At 39.7% G+C, this 23,444-nt stretch overlaps 2 protein-coding genes across 2 annotated transcripts; one reads left to right on the forward strand and one right to left on the reverse strand.

Annotated features, from left to right (window-relative positions):
* The first annotated feature begins 12 nt into the window (after positions 1-12).
* On the forward strand, positions 13-2,757 carry ten1 (TEN1 subunit of CST complex). Its single transcript, XM_044345860.1, has 3 exons — positions 13-240; positions 1,300-1,457; positions 2,013-2,757. The coding sequence occupies exons 1-3, from the start codon at positions 152-154 to the stop codon at positions 2,162-2,164; spliced, it is 399 nt and encodes a 132-aa protein (XP_044201795.1). The 5' UTR covers positions 13-151; the 3' UTR covers positions 2,165-2,757.
* A 665-nt stretch (positions 2,758-3,422) lies between these two features.
* evpla (envoplakin a) lies at positions 3,423-20,150 on the reverse strand. The gene is made up of 22 exons (XM_044343941.1): positions 19,971-20,150; positions 14,831-14,930; positions 14,582-14,736; positions 14,147-14,270; positions 13,365-13,496; positions 13,138-13,179; positions 12,504-12,665; positions 12,248-12,355; positions 11,999-12,094; positions 11,751-11,861; positions 11,176-11,322; positions 10,839-10,993; positions 10,659-10,756; positions 10,359-10,531; positions 9,638-9,813; positions 9,293-9,431; positions 8,993-9,186; positions 8,091-8,241; positions 7,919-8,002; positions 7,548-7,655; positions 7,362-7,454; positions 3,423-7,227 (listed from the first exon to the last, which is right to left on the reverse strand). The coding sequence occupies exons 1-22, from the start codon at positions 20,036-20,038 to the stop codon at positions 3,829-3,831; spliced, it is 6,015 nt and encodes a 2,004-aa protein (XP_044199876.1). The 5' UTR covers positions 20,039-20,150; the 3' UTR covers positions 3,423-3,828.
* Positions 20,151-23,444: the final 3,294 nt, after the last annotated feature.

Consider the following 23,444-nt stretch of genomic DNA (forward strand, 5'->3'; position numbering starts at 1 on the left):
GACTTATACCAGAAGTGAGGATACACACAGGAACTGTCTTCTCTTCTCAACACGTTTTACTGCTTACAGTACTCAACTGACTCTGATTGTGTTTAAGATTTTTCTCTTGGAAGCTTTTTTCTTTGATTTGTTTTTTTGTTTTTTCACCACGATGCTTCCCGCAGCTGCAGTTTTTCATTTCCCCTGGGAAGTGACGTCTGGAGCAGTGCAGGAAGGAGAATCAGTGAGAACTTTTGGCAGGTAGATTTTAAACATCAGATGTGATGATGCTCGAAAAATAAACAACATTTCTGTTTTGCAGTGGATTTGCTCGACACAAGACCATTTCTGATTTATAAGCAGCGGTTGAAGTAGCAATAGGTTTCTAAAGCTTAAAGTCTTCCTCCAGTCAAAAATGTGTTTTTCTTCTTGTTCCTTCAGCTGGATGTTTGAGCTTCATTGTGCAGAGTTTGACACTAGAAGGCTGTTATCAGTTCATCTGCTAGGAGGGGAAGGTTTCTCTATGCTCACAGATAATGTAAGTTTAAAGATCCCCTCCAGACATGTATTAAGACATATAAAATACTCTGCTTGGAACAATAACGTGTGTCTGATATGGGGTTTCCACAAAAAAAGTGTAATTACCTTGTTAAAATCCTTTAAAAATGGCATCTACTCCTTCTCCCTCATTAAACATTCCAGAATATATGAATATGTAAATATATTTCACTTCAGAAGTTTAATAGCTACGTCACTGTAAAGTTAATTCTCAGTGTTTGTGCACTGGATGCTTCAAGTTTCCACATCACACTTGTGTGTGTTGAATATTGAACCAGAATTGGCTCCAAACTAGTTGTGATGTCACAAATCATGCTCATAGGTTTGAGCACAAATTTTCCACTTTCAGCAGATGAATGTGAAAACAGCTTTCTACTCTGCACAGACATCAATCTGCACAATGAAGCTCAAACATCCAACTGAAGGTAGAAGAAGAAAATATATATTTTTGAGTGGAGGGGGACTCTAAGGGGTATTGGTATTTTTGCTTAAAAAATGACAAACAATTACAGAAATTGAAATTGCTTATCTAAATAGTTACCAATTAATTTTCTATTGATCGAATAATTGATTAATCAACTAATCGTTGCAACTCTAATCAGTTATTGATATTATTAGTCTTGTTATTATTGTTGTTGTGATTAAATAACATAGAATACAACTTCATTATTCACCAATGTGAAAAATTATCTTTCGGCCCAACTGAATGTAATTGTTTCATCCAGGTTGACTTAAACCTGCTTACCAATGTACCTTTTCCAGACTTATCAGCTATCAGCCTGAGGAGTCCAGGGCTACGCTGTCAGCTCAGCATGTTTCAAAAGAGCACCAGGTGGTCGTCAGCACCTTGTTTGTGGAGCCTTTTAACCCAATAATTGGGGCCCAGTACGTCGTTCTGGGTGAGAAAGAAAATACTGAGGGTAAGGGAAGACTTTCTGAGCTGTTATGACTGCGGGAATGTTGAATAATTTGTTATGATTTTCAAAATAGCACTTTCTCTTGGGTCCGCACATCAGTCAAACAGGAAAATGACTGTTAATCTGAACACTTTGTCACCACCAGAAGTGAAAATATAATGAGATATACATTATATTATAATGACCAGTATATAAACAGATCTTTAAATGCTGTCATTTGTCTTTTTAGACTGTATTTTGCTCATGCACATAAAAATTTTAATGTTATGGGACTTTAAATTCATAGAGGGTAATTCACAATTACAGGATTCAGTGTAAACATATAAAAAACTGTGTTAATCAGATATCTGGTTATTAGTTTGTGGTAGACCTGATACTAATCATTATATTCTTTGCTTGTTTTCTTCATACCTTTTTGCATCAGACTCAAGAATCAAGTTAAAATAAACCTAAAACTATTTTTATTTTATTTTAATAATACTCATTTATTTAAATACATACAGGACTCTGTATGTTTATTGCATCACCTGCCTTTACCTGTGTCTTCTTGTCTTACAGGGGCTGATGTGATGGTCCGTGCCCGCGTGCTGAACTGTGTTGACGGTGTGAACGTTGCTCTTCTACAGAAAGCCATCAATGAGCAAAGGAGCTTCTTCAGGGAGAGGGAGAGCAAACAGGGTGATGCTGCACAAGCTGCAGATGTAACCTGATCCGGGACTTCATTGGTAAAGTTTCCCAGAGTGCTCGTGGATAATCAGAGCTACATAACTGACTCTTAAGCTGTTTGCTAAGGCGCACTGTGCTGTTGTATGAGCTCAAATGAACTTTAAGACTGTTTGGTTAAAAGCGTGAAAGACAGAGGTTTACTTCCATCAGTTTATATGACTTAGATATATGACTATATATCTTATCGTAATCTTGTGTAATTTTTCTATTTCCTATTTATTCTTTTCTTTTTATTGTGTTTTATGTCTGTATGTATGTTTTTGCTTTATCTCCTCTGTGAAGCACTCTGTGAAGGTGCTCTATAAATAAAATTATTTACTTACTTTCTTATGAAAACGGTGCATGTTTTAACAATATCTTTCAATTTGATCCAGCTTTTCAGTGCTGCCATTTTATGTGGATGTTGAAGTTACCGGACTTAACATTCTTGATGTAACTTTGTGGTCTGATATCATTCAAAAATGCTTTAAAAATGTTTTAACTTGCCAAACAATAGACATGTTATGTATGGGTCTTGATCAAACCTGTGTAATATAAATAAAAGCAAACTCCTCCTTGTGACAGAGAATGGCTTTAATGTGGACTAGAGCTTAAATGATTAGTCTATTAAATCAATTGGAAGCAATAATTTAGATAGTTTATTAATTATCGTCATTTTTAATGCAAAAATGCAATATATTTTGTAGATCCAGGATCTAAAATGTGAAGACTTGCTGCTTTTCTTTCCTTGTTATGATAGCAAACTGAGATTCTGTGTGAGGATGTCAATTTGCATTTTGTGAAATTGTAATGGCCATTTTTCATTCTTTTCTGATATTTTATAGACCAATTAGTAGATTGATTGATAATTAAAATGTAAAACTGATGCCCTAGTGCAGGAATAAATTATGAGCTCAACTAAAGAGTCAATTATTCCCCTCAGATTTTCATTGGGAGGAGTTTTAAAGGCCTGAACAAGTGAAAATATCCAATATCTCACAAGAAAAAAGCTAAATGGTAAGCATAATTTATTATAGCTCATCTGGTGAACACTTAGATTTAGAGTACAGCTTATATGAGTTATATTGGCAGCCAGTTCATGCACACTGGGTGGAGTACTGCCCATTATTTGTCATTTGATATCAGTTGAGGGACACACCCTTTCTTGAAAGTAAAAGTTGAAAACCTGCTTGTGTGCTGGCTCGGCAATGAAAGTGAGGGAGTCTGTGCTCTTAAACCATTATAATTTAAATTTATTAATATTTGTTTGTTCATAAAGTATCAAACAAGATTGAGTTTAAAGTGAACAGTGTCAAGGATTGCCCATGAGTAATACAGAATCAAATCAATCTTGGTAAATAGCATTGCACCATGCCCCAATATCCCTAATAACACAATAATATCAGACAAACTGCATTTATATTCTGTTTTAAATAAAATCAAAAAACATTGCCCATTCAGATATGTTAAGTAAACAAAGGCAACTCAGCAGCAATCATTTTGGCTAGACAGAAAGCTTTGCATTAGAGACTTTTCCTGAGTCCAAATGTACATTGTAATTAATGTATGCATTTTTTCATGTTTGTACAATATGATCTCAAATGTAATAGTACATTTTTCCATTTATTGCTCCACAAATCAGATAACTCTAAGTAAGTTGTAAACATATCTAGAATCTTGCATATCTATGAGAGTTGTACGCTGGAGTGTAACCGGGCTCTTTGGAGGAGGCTGGCAGCATTGGTAAGCCTGACATTGGGTCTTTCTTACAGCGATCCAGAGCTTGTTTGTAGTTGATCTTCTCCTTTGTGACAGGGTCTACAATATCCTTGATGTAGGTCGTCTCAGCCTGCAGCTCCCTCATCATTGTGCTGTCGATCATTTTGGACCCAATGGCATCCAAGATACTTACTCTGCAGCCAGTGTTAGGATTCACTAGCCCTCCGGTCAGGTGCTGTGCCTCCATGTGGCGAATGGCCGTTTCCTTTGGCATCCAGCCTTTCTGGACAGCCTCTCCCACAGACAAACGCTCTTTGGTCATGGGGTCCTCAACGCCAGTGAAGGCCTTTTGTGCATTGAGTAGCCTCTGGAGTTGACTGTCCTCAATGAGACCTCTGGGTGCTGCCTTGTGAACCGTGTATCTCTCTTTGGTGTTGATATCAATGATGCCACCTGTTGCTGCCTGAGCCTCCAGAAGCCTTTGGGCGGTGGTGGAGTCGATCAGTTTACGAATGGCGGCACTGCGTATTGTGAAGCAGGTGTCAGTGTTTGTATCCATTATTCCAGCAATTGGGCAGATTTCTGTTGCAGTGGAGAGGCTAGGAGGGGCTGAATTCACTGGTGTGGTGGACTTTGGGGTGATTGAGTTGAACTGGGGCTGTTTCTTGTTTTCACCCGCAACCATCAAGGCAAACTCTGAGATGGGGATTTTGCCTTGTTTGTACTTTTTAAACTCATGCTCTGTAAGCCTGCCTGCCTTCAGGGCATCTTTAATGGGGTACTGCTTGCCACTCTTGCGATCCTGCAGTACAGATGTCTCCCCATCAGGTCCCATGGAAGTAATCTCCTCCCAGTCACACTCCAGCTCCTGCAGATGAATGTACTGTTGACGGTCAATCAGGCCCTGCAGGTAGGCATCATAAGGAGACATGTCTTTGCCTGTATCTGGATCCAGAATGGTGATTTTGGTGGAGACATTGGTCTCTTTGGTTCTTGTTTCAGCATGCTCCTCTTTCTGCAGGTTCAGTTGGAGATCTCGGATGGTGTTGTCTCGCTGGTGAATGTTGTCTTTTTCATCCAGGATGTCCCTCTCCAAACGCTGGATGTCAGAGTCCATCTTAATGCTCTTCTTCCTGCTCATCTCTGTCCTCTCACTCATCAGCTTGCTCTGCTGCTGGAACGACAGGCTGATGTCATGTTTCTTGGCCTCGAGTGTCTTAAGCTCATGAGTGAGGTTGTCCCTCTCCCTCTGTAAGGCATCTCTGTTCGAAGTAAGGGAAGCCTCCTCTCTTGAAGTGCTGGACTTGGAGCTTGTCAGATGGTTGATTTTATCATTGAGACGTCTGATTTCATCCTCCAAGTCCTGCCTGGCAAATTTATGCTCAGATACCTGTTCCCTCAGGCGATCCCTCTCTGCTTCGACAGCCTGGTCTTTCTCAACACGGACAACCTCTTTGTACACCGTCTTCTCACCAGACTTCTCTCTCTGTAGGATCTCAAGCTTGACATTGGTGCTACGGATATCTCTCTGGAGACGCAGGATGTCGTTGGTTTCCTTGTCCATGTCTGACCGCACACTGTTTGTCAACCTATCCAGTTTTGGGTCTCTCTCAACCTTCAGTACCTCCTCAACTACAATACTTTCCTCAACAGGTGGTGGGGCATTTTCCAGCTGTGTGATGCGCCGTTTGAGATCTCTGACCTCAGACTCTGCTTGAACTCTCTTTTGATGCTCATCACTCTCTCTGAGGACCCTCTCTTTGTCTTCCACCGTTGATCTCATCTGCTGCGACTCCAGCTCCAGCTGACGCCGCGTCTTTACTTCTTCATCCAGGTTCCTGCTGAGCATCTCATGCTCAACTATCTGCCTTGGGTCCTTCTGTAAACGTACAACCTCCTGCACAACTACTTTCTCCTCAGGTTTCTGTCTCTCCAACAGGATGGATTTGTTTTGCAGGTCAAACACCATCTCTTCGATGGTGCGCCGCAGCTTTGCCTCCTCACGCACATCTCTTCTCAAGCGGTCAGCTTCTTTCTCAAATAGAGGATCAGGTTCATACTTGATGACTTCTTTGGTGACGAGTTGGGTCTCTACCTTGGACTTTTCAGCCTTCCATTCATCTCTGTCTGTCCTGAGAAGTCTCACCTGGTCTTGGAGGGAGTTGTAAACGGTGTGTAAATGGTTCACCTGATCATTTAGCCTTTGAATCTCTCTCTCATTTTCAGGGCTTCTTTCCTCCTTAACCACCTCTTGGAGAACTTCCTTTATCTCCACCTTTGGTTTCTCAGAGCGAAGGTCTTTCACTTCAGACGTGACCTGGGTGATCTCCCTATCCAGATCAGAGCACTGCTTGTTGGAGTCTTGTATGTCTTTCCTTAGACGCATTATCTCCACCTCTGTGGTTGGATCTATCCGGTAGATCTCATTAACTATTTCCTTCACCTCGACTTTTGGTTTCAAGTCTTGAACTTCTCGGTAGCGACTATGGAGCTCCATCAGGTCTTTGGACAAAGAGTTGTTTTCAGCCTTCTCATTCTCCATGCTTGTTTGAATATTCTTCGATTCACTGATGAGGTCAGGGTCTTGTTCAATCTTTTTCACTTCCTTAGTGACAATCTTAGGCTGGATGTTAGGAATCAGCCTCTCAAGTGCATTAATCTGGCTCCTTGTCTGGAAGATTTCGTCGTTGAGGAGCTTGCTCTTGTTGGTCTCATCAGAGATTTCCGTCTCAAATGTTTGCACTGCTCTCAGCATCTCTGGGTCCTTTTCCACTTTCACCACTTCCTTCTTAACCACCTTCTCTTTGATGGGTTGCTTCTTCTGCTGGAGAATCGAGACTTCTGTCTCCATCTGAATCTGCTGCCCATCTAGACCTCGGATTTCATCTCTCATCTTCCCTATTTCATCTCTCAGCTTGGCGGCCTCCACATCTAGTTGAGGATCTTTCTCAAACTCTGTCACCTCCCTGGTTACCAGTTTGGGTGGAGTGTTTTTAAGGGTGTCCTCCAGGACAGCGATTTTATTGTTAAGAACCTCAACCTCAGCCTGGGTGGTGTTACGTCTCAGGGCCTCTTCATGCAGTTTGTTCTGAAGATCAGCCACATCATTCTCCAGTTTTGGGTCACGGTAGTACTGCAGGACTTCTTTTTCCTCAACGCGCTCCACCCCTCTGCGACTCTTTAGTGACATCATCCTGTCTTTGAAGGTTCTCAGCTCTGTTTGGGCATGAGTTGTCCTCTCCTTCTCATCATCCAGCTCCTTTAACAGACTGTCTAGCTCAAAACTACTCTTCTGCTGGCTTTCAAGCTGCACCTGTTGTTGTGCCACCATTTGAACTTTCTCTTCATTCTGCAGCAGGGAAACGTAGATTAATTGAATGTCAGTAAGTGATCAAATGATTTGTTTTATGACATTAGTTTTACTGTGAACATTTTGTGATAGTGAAGAAGTCATATGTTATTTTTATTTTCTGGCTCCCTTACTTGTAAAATGAGATTCTTAGCCAAGTTCATCTGCTTTTGGCGCTGGGTGTTTTCAGCTGTTGCTTCAGCATAACGGTTGACCAGATCTTTTTCCTGTAAAAAAGGAGACACAGAAAACCATTAGCCACCTTGATCCTTTAACAAATGTAATGTCCTTATGTTGAAACATGGAAGTTTAAAAGTTACCTCTTTCTGAACTGCATCAGCAAGTGAGAGCACATTAGGTTTCTTTGCAACAGTGGCTCCAGCATCCTCCCGCGTACTGTTGTATTTATCAACGTTGGTCTCATACTCCTGCACAGATGTGAAGAATTAGGTTATGTTTTCTGTTTTGAGCACAAGTTAATTAATTCAATTATTCAGCGTTTGCTTGTATTTGCATTTGTGGATTATATTTCTAATTTTTTTAAAAATTCAACAGCCATGAATTAGTTATTTCATCTCTGTGGTAACATTAGGGATTCTTTCTTGTCTTTTTTCTAATGCCCAAAATCACCAATGCATTCTCTCCCTCATATTTTATAGCACTGTATTATAATCCACTTGAATCGTCTTACATTGAGTAGATTCTGCAGGTCTTGAGACAGGTCCACCACTCTGTCCATATCATCTCCCTTCCGCTTCAGGTCATCCATCACCCTCTGCCGTGAAATGTTTAACAGAAGTTAATCACTGTGATTCCAATAGGAGATAAAGTATCATCCACTGTTAATTAAAAGGCGATCTCACCTCCTGGGAGCTCTGCTTGGCAGTGACCTGAGACAGATCATCGTTGTGGTTTATCTGGTTTGTCGGCAGGTTGTCCAGGAAGGAATTCAGGGATTTGGACGTGTTTTGGAACTCCTGGTTCTTGGTTGCAGTTTCTTGTAAGATTTTTTCCCTGAAAGAATCGATCAATATGACATGAAAATGTATTGACGTTCAAAGCTCTGAATCATGACACAAAAATCTCAAAGGTGTGGTGGTTAGCTCAAGTTTTGTTTTCTTTCATTCCTATTCTTGAAATATATCCAAGGTACAGTATAATCAGCCTAAACTGTTGCATGATGACCATGTTGCTTTACAAATCACATCATATCAGCATACTAGTGCTTTCTTTATGTACTTGTAATCATAATGTAATCAAAAGTTGGCCTATTTTTAAATTTAAGGACCTTTAATTGCCTTTTTGACATAAGTAAAGCATACACAAACCATGTATAAAATATAATAATGTATAAAACATGTATAATATGTGTGTGCCAAAAGTTCAAACAAAGTAGTGTTGTTGTTCAGTAGTTGCAAAGCTTTTTGGTTTGTGACAGCCTAAAAAAAAAGCCATGTCCACATGTGACCACTAACACTCGGTTCATTTAATAATTTTTATGGGGCTGAAGATACTAAATATAATACTATGTGAATTTCACAAATATAAAGCAAATATTAGAGAAAAATAAATGTATTACGCAAAAATATCCTTTTAATAATATTATGTTTATCTTGTGACTCCTCAGGGAGTCCCGACCCCTATGTTGGGAACCAGTCTTGTGGATTAAATGACAAACAAATTAACAATTTCAGTAAAAGATGTCTGTGAAAGAACAAACTTACTGACTTTCAATTTAAACAGAAACGACTGATCTGAATCTCACCTCTCCTTCAGCTGATTGGCAATGTTTGCGTAGCGAGTCTGCAGCTGCTTGACCTCAGTTCTCTGGCGCTGGATGTCAGGGCAGTACTCCTGGTGGCCCTGCTGCAGAGAGCTGCACAGCTGCTCTGTGGCCTCCAGATCCTTACTCAGCTTCTTCATGTCGTCTTCAGCCGCTGCCACAGACTTTCGCTGGGACTGAATACAGCACAGGATACATGCGACTTAAAATCTATATCAAATCTGTGTTTTTATGTGGTTGATATAAGATTTTAAAGGAATGTGGAAATGCAGATTTCCTCACTTGAATCTCCTCAGTGCGAGCTTGGACTGCATTTGGCACATCAGGGACCGGACCGTCTTGAATCAACTTCTCCTCAAACCCAGAGACGAGGCCATCCACCTTCTTTATCTGATCCTCCAGGTTGAGAGACGCATTTGCTCTGCAGAAAACCATGGAGAAACGTAGTGATAAGTGAACTGAGTTTATTAAGTTCAGTAGCAGAGCTTAAAAAAGACAGACAGAAAAACGTGACACGTGTCAGGTTACGTTTTCTTGGCTGTTCTTTACTGCATTCTTTGACGAAAAAAAATAATTTAAATCCCCCACTATGCCACTACATCTATGCCGAACATAACATATGCTTACTTCTTGGTGTAGAGGTCAGCGAGTGCAGCGATGCTGTCATGCTTGTTCTTGGCAGTGCTGAGTTTCAGTGCTAATGCAGAGGAGGTATCACTGGGATCTTTGGACAGCAGGGGCTCCAGGTCAGACTGAGCTGCAAGCTTCTGCTTCTCTAGAGCCTCCAGCTCCTTGGCAGCTTGCTGTGTACGAGCAAATTTAGATATTTTAGATATCAGGTCATCTAACGTTCCTCTCTGATCAAACATAAACACTGTAAACTGTAAATAGAGACACCTGATGATGAAATTGTGTTTCATAAGCTTTTATTACACTGAGATCAAAGTTCCTACAACATCATTACCTCCCTTCAGTAAATTCGCTAAAAACACACTTCTATGACAATGAAATATTGTACAGTACAGTATCTATGTACAGTATGATTAACAGTAACTGTTTTGTTAATCAGATAATCATTTGAGCCACTTTTCAAGCAAGATGCAGATTTTATAGACTAAACTATTGATTCTCCAGTCAATGGAGATAATAATAGTCAGACTAATTGGTAATGAATGTAATTGTTAGTTGCAGACCTAATGTATGTATGTATATTTTTCCTGTTTTCATCTTGGCTGGTAGCTGACGGAGAACGTATGCAGAAAACATGCTAACAAGAACAACCTTAGCTCAAACTAACAGTCAAACTGTTGTCAGTGTTGATCTCTGACAGTGAGTTTATTTGTCTGACCTCCTGCTCCTTCAGCCTTTTGGCCAGATCTCCGGTGGGGTCCGTGCGGCTCAGTGGGGCCCTCAGGCGGTTCAGCATGGCCTCCTCAGCATCGACCAGGTCATTGTCCAGCTTGTCCAACTCCTGAGCCACCGCTGCCACTTTGGGGTCCGGTGGGGCAGAAGACACTGGAGCTGTTTGCAGAAACAGGAAGTTGATTGACTGATCTGATTGTGGCATTAAAACTATTTATGCAAATGGCGGTAATTAATTATCCTGATTTAGGATATTTTAAGGTTCAGTTTATAGATTGACAACCACCTGATTGCTGGGGTCTGGACACTTCTGATTTGTGATTCTTCAGGGACGCTGCCAGAGCAGCTCTCTTCGTCTTGATGTCTGCCAGTTCACCACCCAAACTAATGAATAGGAACAGTGTTACTGACATATTCTTGCATTGTTAATTGTAGCTGCATAATAATACAGCCTTGTGCTACTTACAGGTCCACTTTGTCAATGGCCTCTGGATCAGGCGGTGGGATCTGGAAACAAACTCCTGGGAAGGTTTTAGTTGCCCCATCGGTGGAAATAACGTCCCAGTTCTCAGAGTCTGAGTTAGATTTCAAGGTGAACTTCTCCCCTCTCGACAGAGACGCCTTGATTATAATAAATAAATGAGATAATAAAATCATTCTACACATGCCTAAAAGTTTAAAGAAGAAACATCAGTGTGTATAAACAATTGAACTGAAACCTCTCAGTTAGATATATTTGACAGTCTTCGCCTTTTATTTGTTCTATGAACACCTGACAACAATTTAAGGTTGAGATGCTCCACCTTGTCGGACTCCCAGTCACACAGGGACTCCACTGTGATGGGTCTGTTGGGGGCAGTGCGGCGTAGCTTCAGAGGGGCGATGCTGGTGCTGCGTCTCCTCAGGTCTGCCAGCAGCTGCTCGCTGTTCTGCACAGTTTTCTCCTCCGCCTGGTGGGAAACAGAGGAAAAGAGAGAGAGACATTTTAGACAACAAATCCTAATTTTATAAGTTCACTCCGAGATAGACAGCAGCAGTTTGATGCCTTTTTATGGCTGTAATGTCCCAAACACTCAGAACTAAGTGCAATATCCAATATAATGTATCAATTTTCTCTGTATTTCAACTTGAGATACCAGATGAATGTTGTGTTTGTGTTAACTGTGGGAGCAATTCACTGAGCTTAATTTCTTAGAACAAAAAGTAATAATATTTTTTAAATGAGATTTACAATGAGATAAATAGGTGCTACATGGGTGCTTTCATTTCTTTTCTCAACATTTAAATATTCAACATCTCAGTCTTCTTTCTCGTGTGTATTGACTTGCAGTATTTGATTCTGTCTTTGTAATTAATGTCTGTAAAAGCTCCAAAGTACCTCGAGCTGCAGCAGCGTCTCTGAGTTGCTCTTCTTGTTGGTAGATTTGGGGTCCAGGTTGTTGTTGAGTTTGGTCAGTGTCTCTGACAGTTGCTCTGTGTCCATTTGATACTGGAACAAATGGCAGAAAAAGAGGTTTTTAAATGTTTGTATGAAACCTGAATGTGTTACATTACAGGGAGATGTATTCAGTGCACAACAAAGAGACACAATGTGTGTGAGTGTGTCATATTCTGTCCCATAATTACCTTTTTGAATTCCTCTACGTTGTCCAGGTGCGTCTCTTGACAAATGCAGAGATTGAGGAATTTCTGCCATTCGTTTCGTACGAGATCTCTCTGAGCCTGGAAATATAATGATATGAGTTCATTTACGCTGGCTTGGGATAACATATTAAAATATGACTTTCAAAATAAATCTTTAAAAAGTCGGTTATGTTGGTTAAGTTGTTGAAAAACTTCGGGTTAGTTACAGACATTTCAGCTTTACTTTTGTACCTGTATTGTGGCGGTGGCAGGGTGCTTCAGTTCAACAAGTCTGTCTCCTTCATCCTGGAGTTTGTTCACTTCGCTCTCATGTAACAGCAGACTGTTGTTCTTGAAGTTCTGATTGAGATCAAATCAAAGACAGTTATTTATATTATTAGTCATCCCAGTACAGAACAAACGTCTCAATTGAAATCATTCTGGACAAGTAACATTATCTCATAATTGAGACTTATAAGGTGCCAGGAGTGGTAACTTAACAACTGACCTCATACTGCCTGCGAACATCAGGTGGATCCACCATACGGTCACTCCAGTCCTGCGTTCTGATCTTCTCCTGCTCTTCTTCTAGGAAGGCCACTTCTTTGTTGCAGCCCTGCATGTATTCGTACAGGCTGCTCAGGTAGTGGCGACGCCACTTGGAGTTGTCCTGAGGAGAAAAAATAAATAAAACTGAGTAAAAACCTGAGAAGTTGAGAAAGTGAGAACTCAGAGACACTTATGAAACAGCATTTGCAGAGCATCTGGGTTGGTATCAGTTAGGGAGAAGAGGAAGAACAGCCCCAAATCTGTTTTTTTTTAAATTTAAACTTATATTTATTCATATTATTAATAGACACAGTTACCAGAATTAATCCTGATATATAAACATAGGGAAATACTTTGACTTATAATATAAAATAAATAGGTGCATACTATAGCATGTCGGTTACTGATCAAGGTCAAAAAGTAAATATTGATTCATTAATGTGATTTTAAAGGGTAATTGCCGAGATATTTCTCCAAAGATCTCCCAATAAATGTTCACTCATTTTCTTTATAGTCAAACCTTCGTATCACAATACTCAAAAATAAACTATGCTATGAATATTTTGCTATTACACACGAACAACTGAACTCACCAGTAGATTGTTGTACTGTTTCTTGAGGGCTGTATATTTCTCCTAGAAGACAAGTTACCAAAATGTACATAGATAAATCTTATAAGCTGCTAGAAACAGTATTTCATTCAGATTAAAGAAGACATTAAAACTTTCAGTCAGCTGCTGTGGTGAGCGCCAACCCTCTGAGACACCCAGAATGACATGTGGATGTGTTTTCATGTAAACATGATGCAGTGTGAGTTCACCTTGCTGCCAGCAGAGCTGACGCAGAGCTGCGGGCTGTACGCCTCGATCTCTTTGTGCAGGATGTTGTGAGCGGCGATCTGCTTCTCCAGGTCTGCCATGGTGGGGCCGTACTCCTCGGTGCCCACCTCTTTCTGAAAGCAGAGACATCAGAGGAACACCGTTAATGTTTGTAGAGACAGATAACCACCACAGGGCAAGTCTTTACAGGTCACTCTTTTATTACTTGTCTTGTTAACGCTGGTTAATGTTTTTATTAGAGTCATGAAAGTCTGTAAAGCTGATGCATTATTGTGTAACTAGTTTAAAAGATAAAGTTGTTTTTCTGTATTTTCTGCTTTTGCAAACCCGTAAAAGACCAAAACCAACCAACGTCTCTTTCTGATTACCTTCAGACTTCCCTACCTTGTCTGTGGCTGTCAGCCTCAAGTATAACTGTTTTTACAGAAGACTTTAAAGAGGTCGCAAATATATTGTTTCATTTTTTAAAAAGGCTGAATAATTTCCTTAAACAGCTGGGCACTGGAGTCTTTAGCAAACATTAATCAAACAGGAGTAAATAGTGTATTTGTTGGAACTATTTTCCGTTGTGGATGATTACACATTTTAGTATTTATGGCGACAGCATGGCGTATGTGGGATTGACTTAAAACAAACTACAGTGTCCATGTTAATAACATTGAAGGAACATTTATTTAAGGTCAAAGAATAACACCAAACCTGCACATTCAGAGAGTTTCTTAGCAGATTTGCCCAAATGTTCAGACAGTTCAGTGATACTTACTTGTTTCTGGTTGAAAACAGGCCCCCAGTCGATTCTGGGCATCAGCGACACGTCGTCAATCTGCTCATAGATGTCTCGGTAGAAGGCGCAATCCTTCAGCCAGCGCTCGTGGAGGTGGATGACACTGGAGTCACCAGAGAAGGAAGAACTTTGGTTAATATATAGTCCAGCAGTTTTATCCTTTTTCCAAAGTCTGTTTTTATATGTTTGCTCATTCAGACTGAAAAAATCCAATCACAAAACTGACTTTTTCTTGTCTTGATTGGCAAAGAATGTGAAAATATCTTATATATGTATTTATTTAATATTGAACACTTTCAGTCTCCATGACTATTAACATTGGTGTTGAGGTGGAGACTTGATGATAGAGACTCTAGAGTGTCTTAAACCTCCAAAGAGGTGTGAGGAGGGTTCACAGCTGTACAGTAAACTCACTCGCTCTCTATCTCTCTGGCCTGCGGGTGTTTGAGCTTCTTGGCTTTGTCGACATCCAGGAAAAGATCCTTCAGCAGGCCCTCAGCCTCGCCCAGCTTGACTGAGACTGGAGTCTGATGCTCGAAGGGGAGCTCTTTCTTGTCATTTTCAGCATCCTGGTGGAAGCAGACAACAGTTAGGATGATCTTTTTCAGAGAGCGGTGACAGTGAAAGTGATGAAAGGACATGAGTGCACTACAGTGTTCTCACCACAGCCAGCAGCTCCTCCGCCCGGAGGATGTCTTTCTCCACCTGGTCGGCATTCTTTTGCATCTGGGCGATCAGCAAGGCCAAGCTGCTGGCTTGGCTCCTGCAGGGTGAGGAAGAGAGTCACAGATTAAACCACAAGCACTGATCAAATAATGTATGATCAAAGATCAGTTCAGTCTTCCCATCTCATGTTCCACAATCCTCTTACAACCCCAACTCCTCTCTATCTGAGCACCGTCACTCACCAGCAGAGGTGGCTCAGATTTCCTTTCAATCTGACTTTTATTTGTCTGTGTAGGTTTGATTGACTCTCAATGATGATGATTATCTAATTGATCATGATTTAAATATGGACCACAAAAGAGACCAAGACATTTTCTTGAAAAAGCTTTACAAAGTTTTGAAAGTGTAAACTTTGATTGTCACAATACATTTGAGAGTAAACTGTGGGTTTCCTTAATTTGATGTATTTCTTGTTGAAAAAAGTTAAATTTTCAAGATGTATTTTTGATTAATTCAGATATATAAACAAAAAAGGATCGAACTTTGCATCAACAGCTTTTTATATGAACTAAAGAGCTCAAACATGTTGTAAGATGATGAAGTTGAAAGGAAATATGTCTTTTAAGAGCATCTCCACTTTCAGAAATCTGCACTGAGACAGTTTTAATTTGTTCTTTGTGCTCTTTTATCGATGTTTTAACTGATGTCTGTTTATCAAGATCAAACACATAACTTCACAAATAATCACGCGCTGTCTCAAAGGGGCGTTGGGATGATGTAGGGTCAGTGTGAAGACACATCGTTTCACCATCCATGCCACACCCGAACCGTTCTTTGAATGCTAATCATTCCTCAGTCTCTGATTGTGACTGTCACGCCCTCTCTCACTGTCGCTGTGTCACAGAGAAAAGGTAAAGTGACGCCTCGGACACACAAAAGGAGGAGGAGATTTTAGTGGCTGGCCCTGTGGCATGAGCTGCACCCATAAAACTGAAAGGAAGGTCAGTTTGTGGTTTGGAGTCAAAAATCAAAAGATTTGGGAGTTAAAGATTTGAATGAAGATAACACAGGATGACGAGCGGGTTTGTTTGTGTGCTTTGTGCAGACGAAAAATGCAGAGTTAGTGATCAAATACGTTGGATGTAAATGATATCAAACAATTACGCAAACAAGGGACAGTCCTAGACAGCTTTGCAAACTTTGGATTATTGTGAAGTTTGTGGTAATGTGGAAACTACGCACTCACCAGAGCTGTGTTCACATACAGTAAATTAAGTTTTCTACAAAAGCTGCAACTTGCAGGTTGAACTGAATTTATACTGTTTCATAGAAAACATTCAATTTCTCAGTTTTGTGGATATAAAAACTTACAAAACATGCCCAGATGTCACTGTTGTATATATATTGGATATATATTTTAAAAATCTTTTTCCACACAATGACTCACCTGCAAATTACCCTTTAACATCAGGGGCTGGTAAATTACACTCTGTAATACCCTAAAACTCAGTATGACATCACAAAACAATTGCCCCACTGAATTATCAGCAAGACATCCAACACAATAAGCTCTTCTCATTGAGAGTTTTTACCACAATTTACTTCATTCATGGAGTTAAACCTCTGAAATAACACTGATGTGTAACACTGAACTAAAGAATGTTGGCAAACCATTGAGCGCCTCGCTGGTTAACTGAGTCACATACCAAAGTTTCCTCACAGTGGCAGCTCATGTCTGCCTGTGGAGAAAACAAGTAAATATCCTATAAGAAAGATTTACGACGGCCTGAATGCATCTTCACGCAGCTCTTTAATGATAAAGGTGACAGAGGAATGCAGAGATGTGCTCCTCGGCGGCACTGACTCACTGAGCTGTGAGCTGATCTGGTTCTGCAGCAGTTGTGACAATGGCCTCCCTATTCCTGCTCAGTCAGCAGGAGAGACTGTTACGTGCTGTACACACACACACACACACACACACACACACACACACACACACACACACACACATGCATGGGGCATTATTTCTTAAGTTTCCTTACTAATACACTAATAATTACACTCATGGTTATAACTTGAAACAGCAAATTCAGTCATTGTTGGTGCTCGGGAGGTGAAATTTCTTTTTTGGGTGTCTTTGATATTTGTTACCTTGTCTTCTTTCAGAAAAAAAAAAACAATAATTGTTTGTTCATAAGTTCTAGTTTTTTTTTGCTTTCATTTTCTCCGTCCTAATAAAGGTGGGCAGATTGTGTAAACACCAGGTTCAAGATTTTATTGATCTATCCCTGTCAAAGTGTGATATGTTGTATTTTTTTTTAATAAATATATTAGATTGTTGTCAATAAACCAATTGAACTAAACAAAAAAAACCTCGAAAAGACACTAAAATAAAAACCAATCTGTCAATAAACTAGAATCTGCCTTCTTCTCCTTACACCTCCTTAAATATACAGTATATGTATATATATAACAATATATACTGTATATCTTCTGCTTGAGATATGAATTGTGATACAACTTTGACTTTATTAAATTACATCTTATTGTAACTGAAGACAGTGGTTGGGAGCTTGTTGAGGAAGAATGGAAGAAGCGACGTCTGGATCGTCAGGTGGCTTTTCTTCAATATTAGCGGACGAGGAGCTGATTGACAGGTCACATGTATCTTCATCAAGCATGAATCTGTGTTTTTTTTTCACGTAGCAGTGATGTGTGTTTCCGCTGAGCGTTTGTGAGGCCTTCAGGTGATCTGTAGAGAGTTTGAGCTCTTCTACTGTCGACAGTACGACAAGCTTTCCTCGAAGGATACAGTAGAACCCTTTAACGTGAGTCCTTCTGTCAACAATGAAAACATTTTGACTATTTCATGTATGTGACAACTGCATGTTAACTTAATGGCAACTTTGAATGACAGAAGGAAACGACTTATTGAGCGTTTGTTTTTATTTATATGAATGAACATAGCAGGATGGCTAAACTGCCAGCAGCTAGGCCTGATTTCACTTGAAAGTGGGATAACTGGATAACCCACATAATTTAGTAGGGCTTGTCTGCATTTTTAGTTGCATGATCATAAAGCTTGAACTCCAAACACTCCCTGATTAGCTCTCAAATTTCCTTCCAGCTCACAGTTGATTTTTTTGGCCTAGAAGCTCGACAGCAGCTGAAATCAGAGTTCAACTCCTTATAAGAGGAATTTGATTCATTGTAAATATCAAAAATAAAGCTAAAACTCAAATCTGCCCTCTGACAATTCAGTAAGTGAACAAAGAAATGGACCTTGAATGCTGACGGGTTTCTGCAGCGTACCGTCATCAGACTCATGTGTCGTAATTAAAACGCTGTGTCGCTAATGAGCTGTGATGTAACTGACAGACACCACCAGCAGAACGAGTCGGTCACCTGTGGGATCCTCAGACATCAGCGCTAATGGACATCACATCATCTGCCTTCATACACAGACCAGCACCCGCATGCACACCCGCACACACACACACACACGCACGAACACACAGGTGAAGGCATTTTACCTGTCAATGTGATTTCTAATTTAAAATGAAGCTTTTAAAGTTTCTTTATATTTTACAGTAAGTTGTGCCCCACTCAGCTTCATCTGTCACCTTACATAAGTGAATTAATCAATTAATAGATCAATAGAAAATTAATTGTAATCAAATTTGATGATCGATTAATGGTTCCAGTTCTTGAAATGTGACGCTTTTCTCTGTTTTACTGTAAATTACATAACAATAGAATATTTCTGGGTTTTGAAAGGCTGGACCGTCGCATTAGGCCCTGAGAAATCCTACTGAGGCTTTTTCACCATTTTGTAACATTTTATATGAGCTATAATGGGAAAAGTCGTTAGTTGCAGCCCTGCTATACTGTCTTTATTCATCTAATCTAGTTACTTATGGTTCTTAACGGCTAACTGAACCAAGCAAAGCATCCTATTCAAGCTGCGATGTAAAGTTGGGAACCAACGCCCACATGAGAGAAAGAAACCAGCTGAGCAGTACTGACTGCCCAGCCCTCATCACACCTCAGCAGACAGACAACACGTCCAGACCAGGGGGCAAGGTGAAACCACAGGCTGGTCACCATCTGCCTGTGAAACCATGTCACTACTGTATCAATCATGTTTGGCAGCTGAATATATCTCCAGGTTCTCTGTGTTGGCTGTCATTTGTGTTTACTTCGGGCACACACACACTAAATAAACTTCTTGAACATCTCTCTATGAATAAACAAGGCCAGAGACATTTCACATCAAACCAAGATTTGTCAAACACGTCAGTCTTACCATCTTCACCACCACCACCTGCAAATATAAGTCCTATTTTTTGATAGATTTGTTTTTCAGGCATCATTTTTTAATATTGGTGTCACATATTTCTACATATTTTAAACAGCAGCCAAGTCTGACAGGACACAGAACAGCTTGGAGGAATATTATCCTCTGATACTCAAATCATGCACACAGTCCTTAGAGGAAAGTGTTTTTTTTTCTCATTGAAATATGATCACCAATAACAATGTTTTGCTAGACGTCACAAGTCTAGATCTTGGTTTAGTTTTGGAGAATACTGACCCATGAAGTCACATTTCAGGGGTTTGGGTGTGTTACGCCCAACAGGAAAAGGAAACTGATGAGATTTCTTTTTCGTAAAATAGAAAAGAAACATATTTTTTACTTCATGTGAATATAAAATGACAGCATGACTGTTATTACATACAAGGACACTTCTTTGACTTTCTATGACTTTCAGTTCCACCTGTTATCTTAAAGCACTGTCTCCCACCTCATGTTTACAACATAAACCTGACCTCAGGCTCTGTTAACAGGCTAATAAGCTTTCATCATGCCAGAGGATTAACTTCGACTTAAGTCAGCACTTAAAATCAGTGATGTATTTACTGTGCAAACTCTTATTTAAATCTCTTTCAACCAAACCATCATATAACAAACCACAACACACACACACAGAGAAAGAGGACAACGGCACGCACAGGGAACATGACACAGTTCTCGGCTTGGGAACAAGAGGAAGGGGAACATGACCGAGATACAGTATCACCACACACGTACATACATTCATACATGCACTCATAAAGTCCTCTGGGAAAAACTTACTTGTTGAGCTTGCCCGAGACCTTGAGCGTACCATCCTTATTTTCCTTTTTCTTAAATATGGAGGACATGGTTATATTCTCTCTTACTCCTTCTTCGTCGCTGTCTTCCTCACCCTGTGGCACCCACTCTGTCTTTCCTCTCCCTTTGGTTCCTCACAAACTCTAAACACACTCACACACACACACACACACACACTCACGTCAGCACAGTGTTTAACACTGGCGGCTCCTCCCAGACAGGTTAACAGGTGTGTCACCGCCCAGACATCCACCTTGCAGAGGAAGACCGGACCGACCTGTTTCTTGCACTCTCTCTTCCTCCCAGTGTCGGTCCTGCCCTTCCTTTCTTATCAGGGGCCCCTGACACATTCTCAAATCTCTCACAGGGACGAGGGGCCCTTTAATTACCATTAAAGAATAATTAAAGGGTTTGGAGGGACAAGAAATTCCTGCAGGGAGTTATGAACAAAAACACTTCTTGCTGTACAAAGTGGATCTGGTGAACAAAACACCAATGAATGCAGATGGGAGAGATCATGTTAAAAAGCAATGCATTGGTTCAAACATGGCTATTAAGTGTGATGAATATCAATTTAAATTAGATTATAATTCTCATTATTTCAGTTTTAGGAGACCAGCATCAAATGCAAAACCACTCTCTACCCCCACCATGGAGATTATAGAGTATTTCCCCTCTAACAAGCTAGTTTGTGAGCAATGTATTGTACTGCAGGTCAAAAAATTACAAATAAGATAAAAACATAACAATCAAAAAATAGACTTTCAGCCACATGAGCACAGGATATTTACAGTTCAGATGAATTTCTGTGTAAAATTTCCTCCAACAGTGTGGACGCTAGCAGCATAACTGCACTTATTTCAGCCTAGACCATCTTTAATAAACTTTAATTTATCACTAAGTGATTTTAATGGTAAAGCAGGCTCTAGGTCACATTGTGCACAGACATAAACAAACATTTTGAGAAATACACTTGGTCACTTTAGATTTAAGAGCTAGTTAGATGAGAATATCATTTTTTTTTATTTTGTGCAAAAATGCATTTAAAAGCTCATCTGAAGCTTATATGAGGCTTCATCAGTCAGATATCAAGTGGATATCTGCCACATTTAGAGTCTTTTTAGCATCAAATTCCCTCTTTGTGTTTCCCTGTTGAGCTGCGGTGGAAGAATAGCAACAAAAAGAGGAACTTTAGCACTAAAAAGACTGTAACGATGAAAGATATCTACTTGATTTGACTCATTTGGATGCTGAAGCTTCATATTAGCTTCAGATAAACTTTTAAATACATTTTTGCACAGGAGGAGGACTGTGGATTTTGTTCCCCATCACTTACATTGTGGGTGCATTATGAAGGGATCTTCTAATGGTCAGTAAGAACAGGAGGAAAGATTATAGCAAGAAAAACCTATTTCAGTGTTTATTTGGGCTCCTGACTGTTGTTTTAAGACAGACTTGACGGCTACCCCCAGTCAGTTAGCTTAGCCTAGCATGAAGAGTGGAAATAAGGGTGAACAGTTAGCCTGGCTCTGTCCAAAGAAAAAAAAAAACACCACCAGCACCCTTACAGCTCACTAATGAACACATCAACTACCCATATCTCATTTATTGATTGTCCAGTTTCCTTCCCATATTAAGATTTTCTGTTGGACATCTTTTTTTATAAGGCCTTGCTGAGATTTTTAACATCCTCAGTTTAATTAAAAGCTAATAATCATGACACCAGACCACAGGTTAGATAAGTGTTGTCTTGTACTAACTCTGAACTGGGGATGACTGGTTTTTAGTACTGGAAACAAGAATAAACTGAATTTGACTTGCTGATCTTTTCAGTAATATCTGTGAGTGTTTCAGTCAGACTGTTTTGTGATTGACGTGAATAAAAGAAATCAATGACGAGTGATGTAATTAGTTTTCTTTCCTGCAGAAGAAATAAGACCTGCCTAACTAATCCTCTAATGTGCTCATGTAATTGATTTTTTAAATAAATATTGTTTTTACTTCAGAAAAAAAAGAAGGTTAATTGCAAAGTAAGTTTGCACATACAAGGAATTTTCCTCGGTGTTGTGGTGCATAACAGTCAAAATATACATAAAATCAAGTAATCCTAAATAATATAAAAACAAAAGAAATAAATTTGCCATAAAAATATGTCAAATATATTCTAAGTGAGAAGAACTGTTACAGGTTTAAATATTAAATTGAAGAGAAAGAAATGAAATATACAAAATATTGACCAGGAACATGCAAATTATAGTATAAACATTATATGCAGCGTGCAATTTATAATGATAATAATTATAATTGTAATAATAATAATAACACAAGTTGCTTTAATGTAATGCACCATGTTAGATCAAAAATCACAGATGTGCAAATATTAGATTGAGATGTCATATTTAGACTAATAACATTATATTGTTAAACTAAATGTAAGACTAAAATTGAAGAGAGCTTTTAACTTTCCTGTTCACACCCATTTTCACCCTGAAGCTACGTTGTGTTAACAGTCAGTCGAGGCTCAGATAAGCTCTGTGCTACAAATACAGACACACAGTGTATACAGTCAATAATGGAAAAGTGTCTGACAGCCTGAGGGACAGATAGGAAGTCTATTACATAATGGCTTCATATGGTGGAACATGTCGTGGTTTTATTGATATATGGAAAAGTCCCATAACATCTACAAACATGCGAGTCGGTCAGGATCAGGGCGTCTCTCTGCAGCGTAGCAACAAAAGGGAATCATGGCGAGGAATGCAGCTGGACAGCTTTCCTTGCAGCAGAGTGGGGAACAGCACAGAGAGCAAGCATTTTTGATCAGTCCAGTCATTCAGTATCTCTCTGGGTGCGTCCACTTGTCAGGAAAAACAGATGGTCTTTTTGTTGACTGGAGACATACTGTGGTTTCAGCTCCCAAAACACAACACCCAACAGCCTGTTATAATATCTTGACCTTAAATTCCAAAATTTATCAAAGACACTGAACATTTTTGTCCTTCAAATACTTTTCCTGATCAAATATTCCGGGCAAAACTCAGGTTAAAGCTACTGTTGATCCTGTTTTAATAATGTATGTGGCATTTTTAAATGTCAAACACTTAAAGGAAACTTAAAATCAAAAGTTTTTCAAGATAAATATCAATAAGGACCTGGTGGCATCATTTTGTCAGCTGCTGCTTCCAAGAATGAACATGGGTCAGAACAGAAGATGAACAGAAATTGGTCAGAAAAACTAAAACCTACAATTCCCTGACAACACAGCAAACTCCACCTGCTGAGAAGATCTTGTCATATGATTGAAAGCTCCAGAACAGCTACTAAATGGACCTTGTGCTGAGATTGTTTTGTCAATTACGGTTTCTAAGGTCAAGCACCAACACTCAGTCGCAGCGTTAAAATGATTTAGTTTTAAGGCACTAAATCTCTTTGTGGTCAAAGCTTTTATGTGATTTG

This window comes from Thunnus albacares, chromosome 3 (assembly GCF_914725855.1).
Source record: "Thunnus albacares chromosome 3, fThuAlb1.1, whole genome shotgun sequence".
NCBI lineage: Eukaryota > Metazoa > Chordata > Actinopteri > Scombriformes > Scombridae > Thunnus > Thunnus albacares.

What these genes read in the sequence shown, in the direction of transcription:
- ten1 (XM_044345860.1), top strand. Translation starts at nt 152, where the DNA reads ATGCTTCCCGCAGCTGCAGTTTTTCATTTCCCCTGGGAAGTGACGTCT. An exon ending in TCAGTGAGAACTTTTGGCAG is followed by an intron (nt 241 to 1,299) that starts GTAGATTTTAAA and finishes TACCTTTTCCAG; the next exon opens with ACTTATCAGCTATCAGCCTG. An exon ending in TGAGAAAGAAAATACTGAGG is followed by an intron (nt 1,458 to 2,012) that starts GTAAGGGAAGAC and finishes CTTGTCTTACAG; the next exon opens with GGGCTGATGTGATGGTCCGT.
- evpla (XM_044343941.1), bottom strand. Translation starts at nt 20,038, where the DNA reads ATGTCCTCCATATTTAAGAAAAAGGAAAATAAGGATGGTACGCTCAAG. An exon ending in AACAGTACAACAATCTACTG is followed by an intron (nt 12,666 to 13,137) that starts GTGAGTTCAGTT and finishes TTTTCTCCTCAG; the next exon opens with GACAACTCCAAGTGGCGTCG. An exon ending in GCCAATCAGCTGAAGGAGAG is followed by an intron (nt 8,242 to 8,992) that starts GTGAGATTCAGA and finishes CGATTCTTTCAG; the next exon opens with GGAAAAAATCTTACAAGAAA.